The 17,725-nt window shown below is 36.4% G+C and overlaps 3 protein-coding genes across 6 annotated transcripts in view; 1 reads left to right on the top strand and 2 right to left on the bottom strand.

The window, feature by feature from the left end:
• LOC141898456 (protein O-linked-mannose beta-1,2-N-acetylglucosaminyltransferase 1-like) overlaps positions 1–6,553 on the bottom strand; it is a 51,179-nt gene extending 44,626 nt beyond the window's left edge. Inside the window, exons 1-2 of one of the 3 annotated variants that reach the window (XM_074784346.1) lie at positions 6,488–6,553; positions 5,764–5,812 (exon numbers count right to left, since the gene is read on the bottom strand). The gene's annotated coding sequence lies outside the window, so the exon portion shown is untranslated. Of the gene's footprint in view, positions 1–5,001; positions 5,111–5,763; positions 5,813–6,487 lie in introns of those variants that run through there. The other 2 variants (XM_074784344.1, XM_074784345.1) reach the window with 2 other exon arrangements.
• A 332-nt stretch (positions 6,554–6,885) lies between these two features.
• On the top strand, positions 6,886–11,358 carry LOC141899975 (digestive cysteine proteinase 1-like). The gene is made up of 10 exons (XM_074786639.1): positions 6,886–6,981; positions 7,226–7,372; positions 7,473–7,645; positions 7,900–8,140; positions 8,440–8,632; positions 9,036–9,232; positions 9,327–9,418; positions 9,702–9,863; positions 9,947–10,136; positions 10,509–11,358. The coding sequence occupies exons 1-10, from the start codon at positions 6,903–6,905 to the stop codon at positions 10,691–10,693; spliced, it is 1,659 nt and encodes a 552-aa protein (XP_074642740.1). The 5' UTR covers positions 6,886–6,902; the 3' UTR covers positions 10,694–11,358.
• A 326-nt stretch (positions 11,359–11,684) lies between these two features.
• LOC141899577 (coiled-coil domain-containing protein 178-like) lies at positions 11,685–17,540 on the bottom strand. Of its 2 annotated transcripts, none has more exons than XM_074785959.1 (19): positions 17,281–17,540; positions 17,002–17,076; positions 16,717–16,914; positions 16,504–16,635; positions 16,191–16,418; positions 15,957–16,107; positions 15,803–15,872; positions 15,420–15,562; positions 15,065–15,218; positions 14,883–14,978; positions 14,422–14,558; positions 14,099–14,282; positions 13,892–14,023; positions 13,710–13,802; positions 13,492–13,605; positions 13,257–13,402; positions 13,077–13,162; positions 12,776–12,999; positions 11,685–12,329 (listed from the first exon to the last, which is right to left on the bottom strand). In XM_074785959.1, the coding sequence occupies exons 1-19, from the start codon at positions 17,453–17,455 to the stop codon at positions 12,003–12,005; spliced, it is 2,865 nt and encodes a 954-aa protein (XP_074642060.1). In that variant the 5' UTR covers positions 17,456–17,540; the 3' UTR covers positions 11,685–12,002. The 2 variants fall into 2 exon arrangements, with proteins under 2 accessions (XP_074642060.1, XP_074642061.1); XM_074785960.1 differs by having other exon boundaries at positions 17,002–17,073.
• Positions 17,541–17,725: the final 185 nt, after the last annotated feature.

Here is a 17,725-nt window from a genome sequence, read left to right as displayed (position 1 = left end):
TCTTTCTACAACGCAACCAGCTTTCCCAGTCACAACAGACACTGAGACTAGTCGTACAGTATCACGACACGCATCTCAGTTGACCTATGAGCCCATTTGCGACCAGTTGTAACCAGTTGCATTGCTCAGCGAGTCGATTGACCAAACAATTGCGAGACGACTTCACTCAGTTTTAAGCTTGTTTTAAACCAGTTTTTCAAGAAGATCATTATTGATGAAAATATTTGAAAAATTGTCAATTCTTCCTGCAATAGACACTCCAGATTTGCCCTCGTGTATAACCTTCATATACAGTGAATATTGAGTGGGGACTGTTCAACGCTGGAAATATGAGATTAACTCAATCAACAAGTGGCTCTCGATTCTACGCGGATTAAGTGTCGTTTTATGAAGCCAAACTTCCTATGGTCAACAGTAAATGAATCAGATATACCCATTTGGTTTGATGAAAGTATCGGGTTAATGACCAAATAAAACACATAACATAACTGCACGATGCTGAGTAGCAGTGAGGGGGGTTATGTGGCAGTAATACAAAACAGTTACGATAATCAGACTGTTCGACGACGGTCTCTAACACTGATTATTGTTGATGATGATGTTGTGGGGATACCGAACTGACTAGGACACGCCGCGCAATGACACAACAATCACCGCGTATAAAAAAAAAAACGACGTGATATCTGAATTTCGATCTCATGTGTCAGATGAATATTCGTTGAAGCGTATTTACCGAGATAAACGTGAGCGAGATAAACTCATAAACTCATCTGAGCAAAACGCATGATTATGATTCAATTATAGATTGAAATAGACGACGTCAGAATGGACTGATGGGCATTTTTGGCCTGGGCCAGATTAGGTCGGGAACAGTCGCTTACAGGAGTGCCCAATAGACCGTGCCTGTTTGGCCCAGGCCAAATTGGGCCTGACCAAAAATGAGGGGCCAGGCCCGAGTTTAGCGAATAGAGAGAGTATAAGCAAATAGAGAGAGGGCCGTAACTAAATTCCGCGCATTAAGAACACATTTTGGCGCGCAATTTATAGCCATTACCAGCACTTATACGGCTATCATAATCATCATCATAACGTTAGATTAACACGAAAAACACTGGTCAAAACCTCATCAAATATACTAATGTATTATAGATAAGTATCATTAGCGGTTTAGGTGAAACCACGGATGGTCAGGGGACCCGCATTTTAGCAATTATTAAGTGATTTCCACGAATGTAAAATGAAGCGGTACAAACTGGGTACGAGGCATTAATCGCTGAAATCAGGAAACTGAGTACAACTTACAACCACGCAGTCAACGGAAGAATTCTTCACAGCACCACCGATCACACCTTATACTTCCTATTAAACTGTTTTCATAATCATTGAGAAAACTGAGGCGCTACATTGAGTGTTCACACGAGGGATGCTATCAATTATGAGGACGACAGAATCTAGTAACACACACAAGTAGTATATCATTTCATCAGTATCTAAAGGCCAGTTTGTCAATGGATACTTCAGTGATTGATGAACGGACGGACGAGAGGTAGCCGCAATGATACCAGTTCCGTGAATGATGAATCATCATTTTCTAGTGACAAACATCGTAGTAAAACATGTTAGTTTTAATATAGGCCTATACAATGTATGTGGAAAGTTTGGTATTCGCACGTAGGATACAGATCTACATGAATGGATGGTATACGCGATATTGAAGATGTACAGAACCAATAACACAACTATAACTAATGTTTAATGATATTACTAATTGCGATATCTGATTATTGTTTGCCGAGTTACGCGGTTATTATTACATCTCCGGGGAAAATAACTAACGATCGCTGGTTAATATCGCCGCTACATCGTCGAACTCTCGTCTCTGATCAACCATTTCCGAGCCAGAAATCTGCTGGGAAATTTTCAACGTGTCACGGCGTCGTATAGTTCGCAATAGGGTCTAATGCCCTGCGAGAGAGAGACCGACTACAGCGATGACTGTATTCATATTTTCCGTAGACGACGACTGATTATTTCAATTCGGGCCCGTTTTCAATTTGCGATTCGGGCTGAAACCCCACCGGGGCCCGAGCTTCTAGAAAATAATGAGAATTGAAATTTTTCATCATTATTCACGTGAACCGCTCTCCATAAAATGATAAATAACGAATGAGCGAGTATCCGCAGAGGTAGGGGTTTATAGTAAACCACGATCGCGCGGAGACAATTTGGCCCGGATCAGGCCGGATTCAAGTTTGGCCTGTACCTAATTAGAGTGCGCCTTCATTAGTATGATACGCACTTGATACTAAACAATGCAAAGTGAAGTGAATCACATCCAGATAATTTGACATGTGCTATGCGACCTGTGCTAAAATACGGGCTGGTCCAAATTCGGCGAGGGCCAAAAACACTTGTGTGATCGCGGCTATTGAGTGAAGGAAGCAGAACTGCACACAATTAATAAACTCGTGTTAAGGCCTATACGATGTGTGTTCAGCGCAATAAAAAACCTGATAGTTGATCTGCCATTTGACATGCATAACACCACCAGTATCGACCTTGCATGACATAATCTTATCACTCGCTAAGCATGACGGAGAAAGTGTGTTTTACCAAGATGGACATAGCGTTGACTGTCAACATTGTATCGATATATATATATATATATATATATATATATATATATATATATATATATATATATATATATATATGTATATATATGTATATATATATATATATATATATATATATATATATATATATATATATATATATATATATATATATATATGTATATATATATATATATATATATATATATATATATATATATATATATATATATATATATATATATATATATATATATATATATATATATATATATATATATATAAAAATATATATCACAATCAATCATTTCGCTGACCGCCACTGACTAAACGACGTTTGTTGTACCCTCAGGTATTATAGCATAAATTGCTGCGATGTCCGTCCTGAGTGCTGTTTGTGACAATGGAATCTTCTGAAAACACAGAGAATTGATCATATTTATGAGCGGTTGTTGATTATTTACCCGATCATCAAAATGCGAGATGTCAAAGGAAAGACGATAACTCGTCTATATCTATAATAGTTCCCGTAACATTTACGAAAATAGATACTTAAAAATAATGTTTATATATGAAACGTAACATTTCATAAATACTGCAGAAAAATCAATTGAATCTATAGACCAGTTCTTCTCATATATAATTGGAAATGAATACATCAATAAACGAATACTGCGTTCTGTATGTCGATTAGAGACGCCTCGACTCAAATGTCTTAGATTTCATTTTTTTTATCCAACAAGATGCAGTAAGTCTTCCAAAAGTACACGTTATTCCTAGTAAATGAAAGCTTTCCGGCGATGTGACCGAAATGCTTTTAATGTTCGTTTCCAGAAATAGAACGTCTGCTAGTCGCTTCAAAGACTTGTCCAATATTGATCAAAGAAATGAATTGTTTTCCGACTTTTCATAAGTCAGGCAGGATTGGCTTTATTCCAAAAAGAGACCTTGAGGGGGCATTTCTGTAAACTGGAGCTGAAATCTGAGTTGAAAATATCTCTAACATCAAGCGATGAAATCTGTTGGAAACATTTACACGGATCAGCGACAGCAGCTTTAGCCCTCCCAATATTTCGCTTTCTCAAAAATCTGAAATTCTGAAGAATATTCGCAGTTACCTTCGACCAAAACCATTTCAGGAAGGATTCTAAAAACGACACGATTTTAGAAAATTATAAATGACACATTTTCACGTGCGCCAAGATCAAAACTTCATTGATTTTTGATTGGTGGAGCTGGACCAGGTATGCACAGGCCAATAACAAACAGAAACTAATTCTTTCTGATACATTAAGAAAACGGCTTTCGATACGCTATCAATCTCGAACCTGTCCAGATAAGCTATATATGTAAATGTTAGGTCACATATTCTCCATCCTTCAAGTCTTTTCAATTTCCGTACTGTCACTTTTTATTGCTTTGCCTTGTGATGCCGGTCTATACCGGTGAATTGAGTTTATTGAATTGGTCGTCGTAATTCATTCAATACCTGCGGCTACATCATACTGTATTAACCCACAGTCGGTGTGTGTGCTGCAAACCTTATGTAAATTTCATTAAGCTCGCTGCACTAATTTCAAAGTCACAAGAGCAGAAACCAAAACTTACACGGCGCTGCTAACCGCCGTCATCGAAGACAATCTTTGCGTTATATCGAACAAGTGCAGCTTGAATATTCATGAATCCAATCGGATTTGATTTCGTAGTTAAACTAACTCGATCGATACCCAAAAGATGGGCGATCACGCGAAAAATGATTAATTGACGCGTTCATCAGCACTGTCTGAAACGGTACATACCGAATAGGCCTACACTGGATCATAGCATTTTAAAGCTGAGGCAAAAGAAAGCACTTTTTGATAGTAAAAGTAAGCGCTTTAGTAATGCAAAGTGAAACCTTTCTTTTCATTTAATACCACAACCCTCGTCCAAATCATCCTTATCCATAACACATAACATCTAAAAAAATAATTTGGGATAACAAAAATCAAAAGAATGGTAAATACCTTGTAAGCACTTTTTGAAATGTTTATGAAAAGTACGCACTTTTTAGGGCCTTATTAAATTTTTTCAAAAGTAAACACTTTTAAGAACTGCAGAGACTCGCTATGAACCCTGCTACATCAAATCACAGGGCTGTATCGATTACATTTCGAAGCACTTTAGGACTCGTTTTAAATCTAAATTATGTTACTGTCCCTATGTTTATTGGTTCTTTTTTACAGTAAAATTGTTCCTGCTGAAAATTACTGCTGACTCAATTTTGGTCTTGATAAACTGAGCACATAGATTTGACACTTTGCCTTCAGTCTTTTACTTAAGTAGCCAAGATTATGTAAACATCTTATGTAAATCTAATTAACAAAGTTAAATGAAGGAACTATACCGGATATCTAAACCATTCGGTCTCTAATCGACTCATCCATCCACTCAAAATACTAAGATTTCCTTCGCTATGCTAGTGAGCATACTTCATTCAACACGCCCACGTCGCTGCACTGCAATCACCAGCAATGAACAACAATAATTTTTCATTATAATAATGAATTGCTTTGAAGAATATTCACACAGCATAATAATAAGTGTTCAGTTAAATCGATATGTAAACTGCAGGTAGGTATCAAGATACTGTAAAATGATCTCGATGTAAGAAATACAAGTGTACATTGTAATTGCGTCAGTGTTTGTACAGTAGAAAACAGCGTTTATTCAACAATTCATTTTCAGATAGGTACGGTAATGTTGATATATCGGAAGTTTTCTCGAGAAATGTCAAATTTTTTTCTCCTTCGAGAAGCTATTCACAATAATACGCCGACAATAGATGTTTAACATTCATAAACATGTTTAATACATGCAGGAAGAAATAGACTACATGAAAAAACCCACTTAATTCAGATCAGTTTAATCCAAACTTCAATCTATTATCGACCTATCCAGATATCCTCTACAGTCCATCGATACTTAAATGTATGTTGAAATATGTTTTATCTGGATTTCTCATAAATAGGATTAATTTCTTCCGTTCCAAATGATCCGAATTAAGCAGGTTCTACTGTATTTATTATCAACTGTTTATTTTGATCATTCTATAAGGAAAAGAAGACTCCACCTTTATTTGAATTACATCTAAAATAAAATTGTTTACCTTATCAAACATTTGCATCAATTATCGCATGACACTTTAATATCTTTTCCTGGAAAAAACAGAATTATGCCTATATCATTTTAAAACATCTAACAGGTTTATTATTCTTACCACTGGCAATGAACATTAGAACTTTTTAGCAATACAGCTAATATTACAAATAAGGGCGTAAATGAAAAATGCAAGTCAACACAGACCTATAATTATCTTTGAAGCAGCAATTACGGAAACAATACAAGGGAAGATTACATATTAGGTGATAGATATTGATCAGAATATAGGCCTACATAAAGCTAAGGAAGGTGACTGATGTATGTCTACGTAGAAACATACCAGTGTATAAGGGATATTGGGATATCCGAAAATGAAAGAGTCATTAGATCTCACACAACACTGTCACAATAGCCGGAGGTCCAAAATCAAAGTAAATACCCAGCCTAGTACACAGTCCCGTAGGTAGTTAATATCCTACCACCTCGTTGATTTAAATACTTTCTTTTTAGCCTAAAAGGTGGAGGTCCAGAAATTGAGCACTGCAGGTGCAGACATTCTTGGGCCAGCTTGCCATAGTGTCATTGCTTTCTAAATTCTAGTTTTGTAGTAAGTAGGCCTAAGTGCTGATCTGGATGGATGTTGTTGCTGGCAGACATTTCAATGTCGTTGTTTGCTCCCCGCCCGGTACACATGGGCTTTGTTAAATATATTTTTCGAAATTGTTACTTACGTCGATGATCTATTCGCGTTATTTTCCCACAAAAAAAATGAGGTAGGTCGACTTAAAACATTAAAGTTCCTACCAGATTTGAATATGACAGGTAAAAGTGGACTTCATGCAGAAGCTCACTTCCGGTTTACTTCCGGGTTAGTTCGTTTTGTCGACGAGTGGCGGCAGCATCTCTCAGAGTCAGTGAAATATTGCATGTCAGTTCGAATCCTGTATTTCTGACTATGCTCTTCGATGCCAATCTTAGATTTCCTTTGACCGCAAAATAAAGAATTAGTTTATAAACCATTAACATGTGGATATATTGAATTATAGATAGCTTTTAAGATTTTTAATTCCATTTTAAAACTTGTCACGAGATATCGTCACGAGAATCGGGATTTGAGTAACCTATATTAAACCCCATGACAGTCACATGATAGATAAGATGGCGAATCTGATGCCGACCGGGTTAAAGATGGGTCTTCAAATCATCCTATTAATTGCTCTTTCGGGTAAGATTTGAGTTTCAAAATACCGTTTTATATTTCCTTTCAGTTTCTGGTATTCATTTATTTGTTGATCTTTTATAAATCCACCTTGCCTTGTTAGTTGAACCATTTGTGAGTTGAACTGCTGGGAAACTTCTTCAGTTCAGAAAAGGAAAAGTCGAAAGTGGCAGAGCAGACTCCAACAAGTTGGAAGAAGACAAAAAGATGATAGGCTACATAAGATTTTTACATTTTTTTTCACTTTAAGGTTTTGCCTACGGACAATCTAAGCCAGATTTCGGTGACTATTATCAAGTAGTTGGTACATTGCAGTTGCCTTATGCTGAACTCGTTGAGCCGTTCATTGCTTTCTATGATGCCAAGGCTGGTAAAAGTCGCATTGATTATTACAATGGTATGACCAGACCTCCTTATTATAATCATTCATGCGATTCATAAAATTTGATCTGAAAAATCTTGTAGTAAATTATTTTCTGTTTTTTTTTTTCAATGAGGAATGGTCAAGACATTTCAAAGATCGGACGTTGGCACCTACGGAAAGAGTTATAAAATTGCTCCCATGTCGACTTATAAAGTGATGAACCAGCTGACGTGTTTTCTCAGTGAAGGTGATGCTTCATCGCGTATTACACCACAGAGTGTCCTTCCTGATATGAGCAGTCTCAGTGTAAGTATTGTAGTATTGAATTCCTCCAAAAAGAATTTACTTCTAGAAAAACCAACAAAATTGAAGAATGCAGGATATGATGATTATTCGATGAACGATCTTTTTTAAATCGATTATTTCGAAAGGCTCTCATTATGATTTGCTTCCTTGTTTCAAAATAGTTTAGTCAATGTATATGCTTATTACATTCTATTCAACTAGGTCTGATATTTGTGTTGGTCTGATATTTCTAATCATGTGCTTTATTTTATCAGTTTGTAAAGAAGGAAGTAGTTGCCGGAGTTCCTTGTCTAGTTTACGCCAATGTTACCGTCATCGGATTAAAGAAGAACAGTTATACACTGTGGGTGAATGCCCAGACCGGAGCTCCAGTTCGTTATGAGATGATGGGTTTTGATAATTTGCTCGGATCACATTACGATAAATATTATGTTAATTATTTCAACTTTGATAAATTGGACCGTCCAAATCCAGCAGTATTTGAAGTACCTAATAGTAAGTTCATATTTACTAACCATCGACTTATACCTATTTACCGTAAAACTTGCTTCTGTACTTCAGTGGATAGATACTGTGGTCTTTGAATTTTCTTTATATCCACTGGTTAACCTAACTTTTCTACTTTTAAGCATTTGGCCCCAGTATTTTATGTAGGTTAAATGAAAATTCTTGCATTTCAAGCGAAGACTGTAGTGGGTCTAAGCAATGCAAGATATTTTAGAGGAAAACCTGTTTATATACATGATAAAAACGTTTGTTTGCGGTAGAATTCAATGTTGTCTGATTATTTATAGATGGTTCTTGCGGAGGATTCCCAGGACCGGGAGCTGAACATCGAGTACTGATGAACCCGATGCAGGAATACATACACAATTACGACGGTCACATTCATCACATGTTCGAGAATTTCAAAATGACTCACAAACGCCGGTATAATAACACAGTGGAACACGCATCTAGAAAACACTATTTCCGACAAAATGTTCGGTAAGATTTTTTACCTTTAGGTTTTAGTAAACTGAAATAGAACTGTAAGTTAGGATCAGTTACTGGTTAGAGTGTTCAACAATGGAAAGTCAAGTCATGGGTTATAATTCATGCATTACTGTCTAGTGTCCCAGGGTGAGGCACTCATCCTTATTGCCTATCTCCGACCAGGAGTGAATGGGTACCTGGCCTGATAGATGACTCCTGAGTGCTGAGCAGACTAGCAGAGTTGCTCAGATGTTTCTACTACAAGGGAGAGATGATTGATATATGGTTAGAGTTGCCCGGTAGAGATATAGGCTGGTGGAAATAATACCAATTACTGGAAGCAGCCTGGCTGAATTTAGCCCTAAGCCTCATTTCTTATCCCCTTTCTCTATCTTCCATTTATTTTCTCTATCAGATTCATACACTCAAAGAATCGAGCTAACTTGGGTTATACGCTGGCTGTCAATCATTTAGCCGATAAATCTGACGATGAAATGAAGATGATTCGCGGACTCAAACACACACCGGGAATATACAACGGTGGCAAACCATTTCACTTAGAGAACTACGATCTAAACAAAGTACCCGATCAGATGGATTGGAGATTGTATGGTAAGCGTTTCTGTATAAACTGCAGAAGTTTCGCTTTACCAATTTATGAGAAAGTCCTAAATTAAATCTTTATTCTATGTGATTGCATATTCAGGGGCTGTTACACCGGTTAAAGATCAAGCAGTTTGCGGATCATGCTGGAGTTTTGGTACCGCTGCAACAATTGAAGGTGCTTACTTCCTGAAGGTAAAGTTTCCTCGACTTCATTAGAAAGTGCATTTCATTGATGTATTGATGAATATGAATGAGTGGAAAATGATATGAGCAAAAATTTTGATATTGATACCTCTACAACAGGTTTTAGAGTGCAACTACCCCTTTCATTTTTATATCGACCCCTCTGAAAATCAGTCACCCGTGATGAACAATATATGCTATCCCTACCAGGAATACCAAAATTAAGCTTAAGTTACTATTATTTGCATATGGAGAACGCTGTATTCTAATCAGTTATTTACGTTTCTTGTAGACTGGTCATTTGGTTCGTCTGTCACAGCAGATGTTAATGGATTGTTCATGGGGCGAAGGTAATAACGCTTGTGATGGTGGTGAAGATTTCCGATCATATCAATACATCATGAAAAATGGTGGCCTCGCTTCGGAAGAGAGTTACGGACCTTATTTAGCTCAAGTAAGTTACTTCAAAGGATAAATTCCTTTCAGGGAAGGTGTGTAGGATATTAAAAATTGTTTTGATTTTTCTCTTATTTTTAGGATAGTTTTTGTCATTCCAAGACTGTGCCAGTAACAGCGAAAATAACAGGCTACGTTAATGTGACATCTTTTGATCTGACTGCGTTGAAAGTTGCTATTGCTAATCATGGCCCGATATCAGTGGGTATTGATGCTTCGCACAAATCATTATCATTCTATGCTAATGGTGTTTACTATGAACCTAAATGTGGTAAGTACATTTTGTTATAGACAACGCTTAACTGGGGTGGGTGCAGAATTTACAAGGGGGTCCAGATTCAAAAATATAGGGCCATCGGCCGAAAGGAGTTCCAAATGCACAAAGTCATTAGAGGGAGACCTGCGAGACCTCCACCAGAGAACTTTGAAAATTACATCTAGAGATGGCATATCTTGGTACAGCAAAAATTCTTCATTTCATAGATGAGAAAGTTTTCAAAATTAGATCCATGTTGAATCAATTTCCGAGACCTTGAAATTCTTCTTTTCGGAGATTTTTGAAAAAAAAAGTTCATAGAAATTAAACTTGTCCTGTTGAAGTTTAGAATCCCTCGATCTGAAATATCCGCGACTTATTTTGTAGGTAATAAACCAGATCAGTTGGATCACGCTGTTCTCGCCGTTGGCTACGGAGAGATGAATGGTGAAAAATACTGGTTGATAAAGAACTCGTGGTCGACGTACTGGGGAAATGATGGATACGTTTTGATGAGTCAGAAAAACAACAACTGCGGCGTCGCTACTGCGGCTACGTACGTCGAAATGTAACTTCAAAAAGATTAAAATTACCGAAAATCATCGCGCAATTCCATGATCAGTGATAAGTTATATGATGTAGTTAATATATTTACTAATACCCTGGTAATCCTAATGAATGATATATGAATTAATCCACCCACGTGTATGTACAGTAGCAGGGCTGCCAACCTCTGAAAAGTGCTATCGGTAACAAATTGAACTTTTTTCAGTAACATCTTATTAAAATATGAACGAAAATGTTCGATTAATCAGTAATCTGTACGCATCAAACAAATCAAATCAGTATTTCTCGTTATGAAATAGTAACAATTACTGAAAGTCAGTAACGGTTGGCACCGCTGCAGTAGGTTATTGAGGTGAAGGTTTCAGTTTTATGCAAATGGACAGTCTCGTAATACAGGTCATTGAAAGGTACTGTGATAAGTTTGTCATTTTGTGAATAACGTGCAATTTACAGCTTATAACTATGTATACATGTACAGATGTTTGCTTTATGCCTGCTTCACCTACATTGTTAATGCAGATGTATACCAAGGACAAGTGTTCAGAATAATATGGGAATTAGGTTTTTTTTCTAATGAAGTATTTTTCTATGAAAATTTATTGTATGATATTTGTAATCATTTCTTTTGTGTTTTTTGGTATCGAATGAATAAATCTGGATGTATTTGCAATTTTGTGTTTACCTGATCAAATATGGATATGTCACTTTCTTCAATTGCTCAAAACCTTTGGTTACCAATTCATCTATTTCAATTCATCACGGTTGAAAAAGGAATAAACCCGAGTTCCTGTTCTACTAAATTTGTTCCAGTGTGACGGTCCATGAAAGTGAAACTTGCACTTTCATGGACCGTCACACTGGAACAAATTCCCAACAATTGGAAATAATTATCAACACCAAAAATTATCAACAACAATTCATTATTTATTATTGAATAATATATACATATCGTTTGATAGAGTAACATTTTATCAGCAAACAAAGATCAATGGACGGATTATACGACAAATATACATCAGTATTTAGCACCAGAATAATGATTTATTATCAATCAGTGCAGATTCGATTACAATCCAGGCTTAAAATGATTTGCCAGTATAAGTAGATGATAGACACAAATTTATCAATTCAATATTATAATATTGATTATCACAAAGTAGGTAGATTTGGCACGGTTTTAAGGAACCAATTTAACACTGATGAAAAATGGTAACCTTTTTAAATATGCAATACTAGACCATAGCGTGTCGTAACATGAATACTCGCTATGCTAATCTCATTAATATCAAACCAATTTAGTACGAAAAAAAAAAACTAAGATTTGATGACAACCGGTGTACCAGGTACGCGAGTAGGTGATGACTTAACGACATCTGCTACGTTAACGATGTCTTTCGGAGTTTGAACTCGTTTTACGGCCTCCGCAGCTATCCTTCGCGCGGCGGATTGATCCATTTGTGACGTGAGATATTCGGTGACATTTTCGAGCGCTTTGTTCATTTGATCCTGTAATTCGGTTACGGTTACTCCGCTAACAAACGATTCATTCTCCATCCGAGAAAGTTCGCTTTTGTTATACATACTGCGATATTTGTAATAATCGGACAACGCCGCGTGAAGTTTAGTTTGAAGACTTCGCAACTGAAATCAATACAAAAATATTGTTAGGTGGAATAATCTTGGAACATTATGCTCATAATCCGTTGTTCCCACAGTTACTTGAAGTCAAAATTTCAAAAAGTTCTCTCAAGTATTTCATGGTTTCTCTTCCCAACTAGAAATTTGGCTGTTGTAATTGAGAACATATAATCATATTACATAGACGTCAACATATTTTAGTGGCAACTGGTTGGTAAAGATGATGTTCAAGAAATATTGTTTTAGGTAAGTAAGTTGCCCTTGTGCAAGCAATTGACATCCCAGAATTATGCCACATGAAATTGGACAATGAATTTCCCCAATTATCTCCCAGATTGACTGAAAATCTATCAAATATCCGAATGTTTCCAGACCGGGAGATATCATTTTGAAACTTCTACTCCTTCCCTATTTTCTGGTAATGTGGGGCACCATGAAACTGTACTCACTTTTTTCAAATCTTTCAAAGCCGTTTCTATTCGCAGCCTCTCCTCATAGTGGTCCATTAGTTTGTTTTTCAATAGATAATGATCGTTTTGTAACTTTCTATATTTAGAAGCCCAGGTTTTGTTTTCGCTTCGGTCTTTCGTAAGATCGTCTATGAGTTTCTGGAGTACTGTGTTACGATCGTCCATGTGGCTTTGCTGTTGGTTTTCGTAATTACGTACACGCGCTACAACGGAAGGTAATACATGAATTCAATGTCTACGGTATCGAAGAAAAAAGAATATGATTATGAGGATCGCTTACATTGCGCTTGATTGAGTGACTCTTTAATACTGTCCTGGGAACTCTGTCCAGTGTTATAACGTATAGTTAACTCATCCAATTCTATCCTGTATTAAAAAACAATAAGAGATTTGTCAAAGCGATAAGTCATAAGTTGAGGAAAATATTGATGAAAGAAAGACATTTCAAGCGAAAACCTACGTTAGATTTTTGATAGCGGCTTCGGTATTATTGATAATCTTTGTCATCATTCCAGCGGAAGCGTCCATCTCTTCTATCTTATTATTCAACTGTTTAGATTGCCAGTCGATGTTGTCCAATTTTTTATTCAAGGCGAGAATATCGGTCTGAAATATATTCACATAAAAACAAACCGAATTTTTCTCAAATTTATCCCAACGAATAGAACAATACGCGATATCAGTTTGATACGTACAATTAGATGTGTGGAATGCGGAGTAAGGTCGCGGATTTTTTGCTCTAATCTTTCTTGTACTTCTCTATGTTTATCCTTCGTTAGTTGAAGATCGGCTTCCAAACTGTTTACAACCTGAATTAATCATTAGTAAGATGTATGATAAGAATCCAGGACGTTTTCTCATGAGTCGAGTACAGGTACTGGTTAAAAGAGTAAATGATTAACTGAACATTTACCGCACTTCTTTCTCCGTGAGTTGCACGTAGCTTTTCCACTTTACCGAGTATACTTTTCACTGCAACTTCCATCTCTTTCAACATTTTCTTCAGCTGAATAAAAAGATACATCATTATATATGAACTGCACACTGATTTTAAAACAAAACCTCGAGTGAAAATTGATTTCGCCAAAATGGTACCTTTTCTTTTTTATGTTTGAACTCTCCTTTACTATTTACGAGGTCAGTATTATCGGTAGTTATGCGTGATTGTAAAACCGACCGAGCATGAATCTCTTCTTTTACTTGTTTCTTCAGGTTCTCAGCCGTGTTCTACAACGCAAATACATTATTGTATGAAACAACTACCGGTGGTTTGATTTAATTTTCAGTGAAAGCGCTGCAAACCTTCAGCTGATCTTCTAATCTCAAGTTCTTTTCCTCTTCTGATCTCATTTTCTCCATGATGGCGCTATGCATAGCCTGCACTTTATAGAATTCCTCCATCGTCACTATCATTTGTTCGTGGGTCTTTTCCATTTCTTTGTGAATTCTCGCCATATTTTTCTCACCAGCGATCTTTTGATTTTCACTATGAAATAAATCAACTCCATTTCAAAGTTTCAGACTAATTCTATACAATTCGGTGGTGCCTATTCAATATACAGGTTTCACTGTCTGGTTATTTTTTACTTCGGTCTTAAAATAAGGAAACTAGTTTAGATAATTACCAGTCAAGAATCTTTCTTTTAAAATCATCAATATCCATCTGGAACTCATTACTTATTCTCTTCACAAACATAAATTCCTCTTCTTTTTTTTCTATCTGTTTTTTCAAGTCATTCTCCTTCGCACCATGTTTATTCCTCTACAAAATACAATCAATAATTGGACAACTGTTACCCAGATAAGTGTTCACTATGGAATTAACCCTTTCAGTGCTGACTAATTAATACCCTATAGTGCTAGAGATAATTTGAAAATTTTGAAAAATTCCACCCTAGTGTGTTGAATAACGGGAATACCACTATAATGGTCTACACCGTGGCGCGGTGTATCGTTAGTTACTAGTATTTCACTATGTTTGACAGGTGCTGCCATTTTTCAAGAGAGATAATTACTAATTACATCAATACACCGCACTGCGGTGTAGATGCACTGAAAGGGTTAAGGATAATAGATATAAATGTACCTGAAGCTCAAGTTCTCCTTGTAATTTGACATTTTCCTCATATAAAGCTGTATGTTCCTTTTCTTGTTCATTTATCTTCAGTTCCAAGTTGGTCACCTTTAATTTACAAAACAAATTACACTTACATGAGGTGATAGATATATCAAGCTACCGGTACATTTCATTCAGGATTCATCCGAAACCTTTTTCTCTTGGATAAATTCAGCCTGTCTAGCTTCTTCTTCTTTGATTTTTAAGTTTTCAATATCGGCTTCATTGCTCGCCAGGATTTCCTGCGTTTCGCTTATCTTTTGTACACAGATTTTGAACTTGTTTTCCTCCAAAGCCAACTCATTTCTGAAAAGATATTTCGAAGGTTTCATCCACTTTGCATATTATACTGATGAACCACAACTTGACCATGCTTGTGAAAGGATTTTCAATATCATCCAGTGCAACTAATACTACATCATTTCAGTAGTGGATACTGATAACCATTAAACAACCTTTGAGTGAATGGGCTCTGAATATTTGTTTATGTATAGTGTACCTACGTACTTGATTTTATCAAGATCCTGACCGACGGATTCGATTTCATTTTTCATATGTCTACGCTCCATATCGGCCTTAGCGTGGCTCTCAATAGATTTTTTGTTGACCTTATCACATCGTTCCATTGTTACATTTAATTCTTCTGTTGTCTTTTTATTAGTGGAAATAAAAACGAATAAAGTGATGTTTTGAGAATAACATTAATAACAGTGATGCAGCAAAAAATGTTAATATATATATAAATCATGCTAATTCATGCACCGTTTGAAAATGTGTGCATGATTTAAAGTGAAATTTATACATGCGAAGCCATTTGCTTGTAATAGAAAAACATGAAAAAAAAATACTTGAAAGATTAGTTTTGTGAGATAATTAAGCTATCAAAATACCTCTCTTTGAGCTTCTTCAATGCGCTCCATTGCTTCTTTTTCTAAGATCAGCTTCTCTTTCACCAAAGGACTGAAAATATGGCACGAGTTCCAGTAAGTACAATGAAATATCTAATGATTGTGTTGTACACATAAGAATGAACAGTGTATTTACCAATGATCTTTTACGAAAGCGATATCGTCTTGCAGTTTTTTATGAAGAGTTTGCGCGATTTCGACTCGATGGTTCATCCTATCTTGACTGCGTCCCTTGTACGAGACATGCCACTGTAATTCAAAGATATCGCGAGCACAAGCCTCATGCTCTGAAATAAAACGGGACAAAATTCTGTCACATGATAAAAAGATGTTCAACAGATGACTGAAATTATATTGGTTTGATATAAACCTCTCTGTACAGCACCAGGTAGATCTACCATTCTCATTCTCGCTAAAGCATCTATTTGTGAACCCAATTTCTCAACTATTTTCCTCTCTTTTTTATAAACCATTTCAGTTTCTTGTCGATCGTTCTCTAAACGAGCCAACAACGTGTACGCCTCTTCGATGACCTCATCAGCGCCCAAATAAGGAATCTCGTCTTGAAGCGTCTTTTTTATGGTATCTACTTGAATTTCTGAAAAAAAAATCAACAACTAAAACATGAATGTGTATGCCATGAAATAAGATAAGTAAGATATCAAACGGGATATGTTTGCTACCTTTTTCCGGAGTTCCAGCGACACCATATATTTCGAGTTGAGGTGTACTTCCAGAAGATGTACGAGACACAGTTGTCAATTTCTCATCCGTAAAATGAATCTGTCTCTTCGTTGAGGCCGTGTCTGGTGGCACTGATGAAAAAAAAAACCCATCAAAATATGAAATAGAAAACTCAGAAAATGCGGCGATATTTTACGAAAATATTTGCTCACATTTAAGATGAGACCGCTTCCGGCCTTGTCGACTCATTGAATCTTTATCTTCAAACCATTCTTCGATGATATTCTGCAACAGTTCCAGATGAGCTGAAGCTTTGTTAACAGTAGTCGAAACTGCGGTGGTCATCTGCAGTTGTTTTTTGTCACAGAGTTCCGGAATTTTCGGCCAATTGTCCGGCATTCGAGGACTATCTGAAATGGTTTGAGTCATTTTAGAAATGCGTTCAGAAAAAGGGAAATACCGGTAACCTGACAAGCAATGAGATTTCAGCAGCTTACCTTCTGATTCACTGATAATGTCATCATCATCTTCATTATTTTTCTTATATAAACTAATAATACCACCAGCAGCTGCTGCCGAAATATACAAAGAAAAACCATCCATCAATGAAAATGTCGAATAATAGAATTATTCAATTATAAGCTGGTAAATAATTGTTTTGGGCCAGACTAAGAATAGATAGTGCTGGGATGGGAGAATCGAGGAGTCTCAGAATATAGGTTCGTTGATTTCTTCAGAAAAACAAAATTCATAAACCAGTGAATTAAAACTCTTACCAGTGGACTGACTGGATGATGATGTGCTATATTTTTCTGGGGATGATAAAGACAATATAGTTGATTCACGACTTTTTTGAACGATAAATTTGTCAGACTCCGACGTCGTTGATGTATCTTCTCGCTGGATATCTTCCAGTCTGACGATTTTTCGAGAAAGCAGAGGCGATGTCATGATTATCACGAAAGAATCAAGCCGATATCATCGATTATTTTTATTTTTCACACTATCCGCAAGTCCGCCATTTTGACGCCGTCCACCGTCGCCAAGCACGAATGTCGCCGGAAACTATCGAATGTTGCCGAACTTATCACACTTTGGATTGAAGATCAAATAAAGAATTCAAATCAGATACTGAAATTACAATTGTGAATCATTTACTTTTTCAAACTGATTCGAAAACGATTAAGAAATCACGAAAACAAACCTATTCAGCGCCGAACA

The sequence above is a fragment of the Tubulanus polymorphus genome, chromosome 2, assembly GCF_964204645.1.
Source record: "Tubulanus polymorphus chromosome 2, tnTubPoly1.2, whole genome shotgun sequence".
NCBI classification, from domain to species: domain Eukaryota; kingdom Metazoa; phylum Nemertea; class Palaeonemertea; order Tubulaniformes; family Tubulanidae; genus Tubulanus; species Tubulanus polymorphus.
This window is presented reverse-complemented; position numbering and strand designations above follow the sequence as displayed.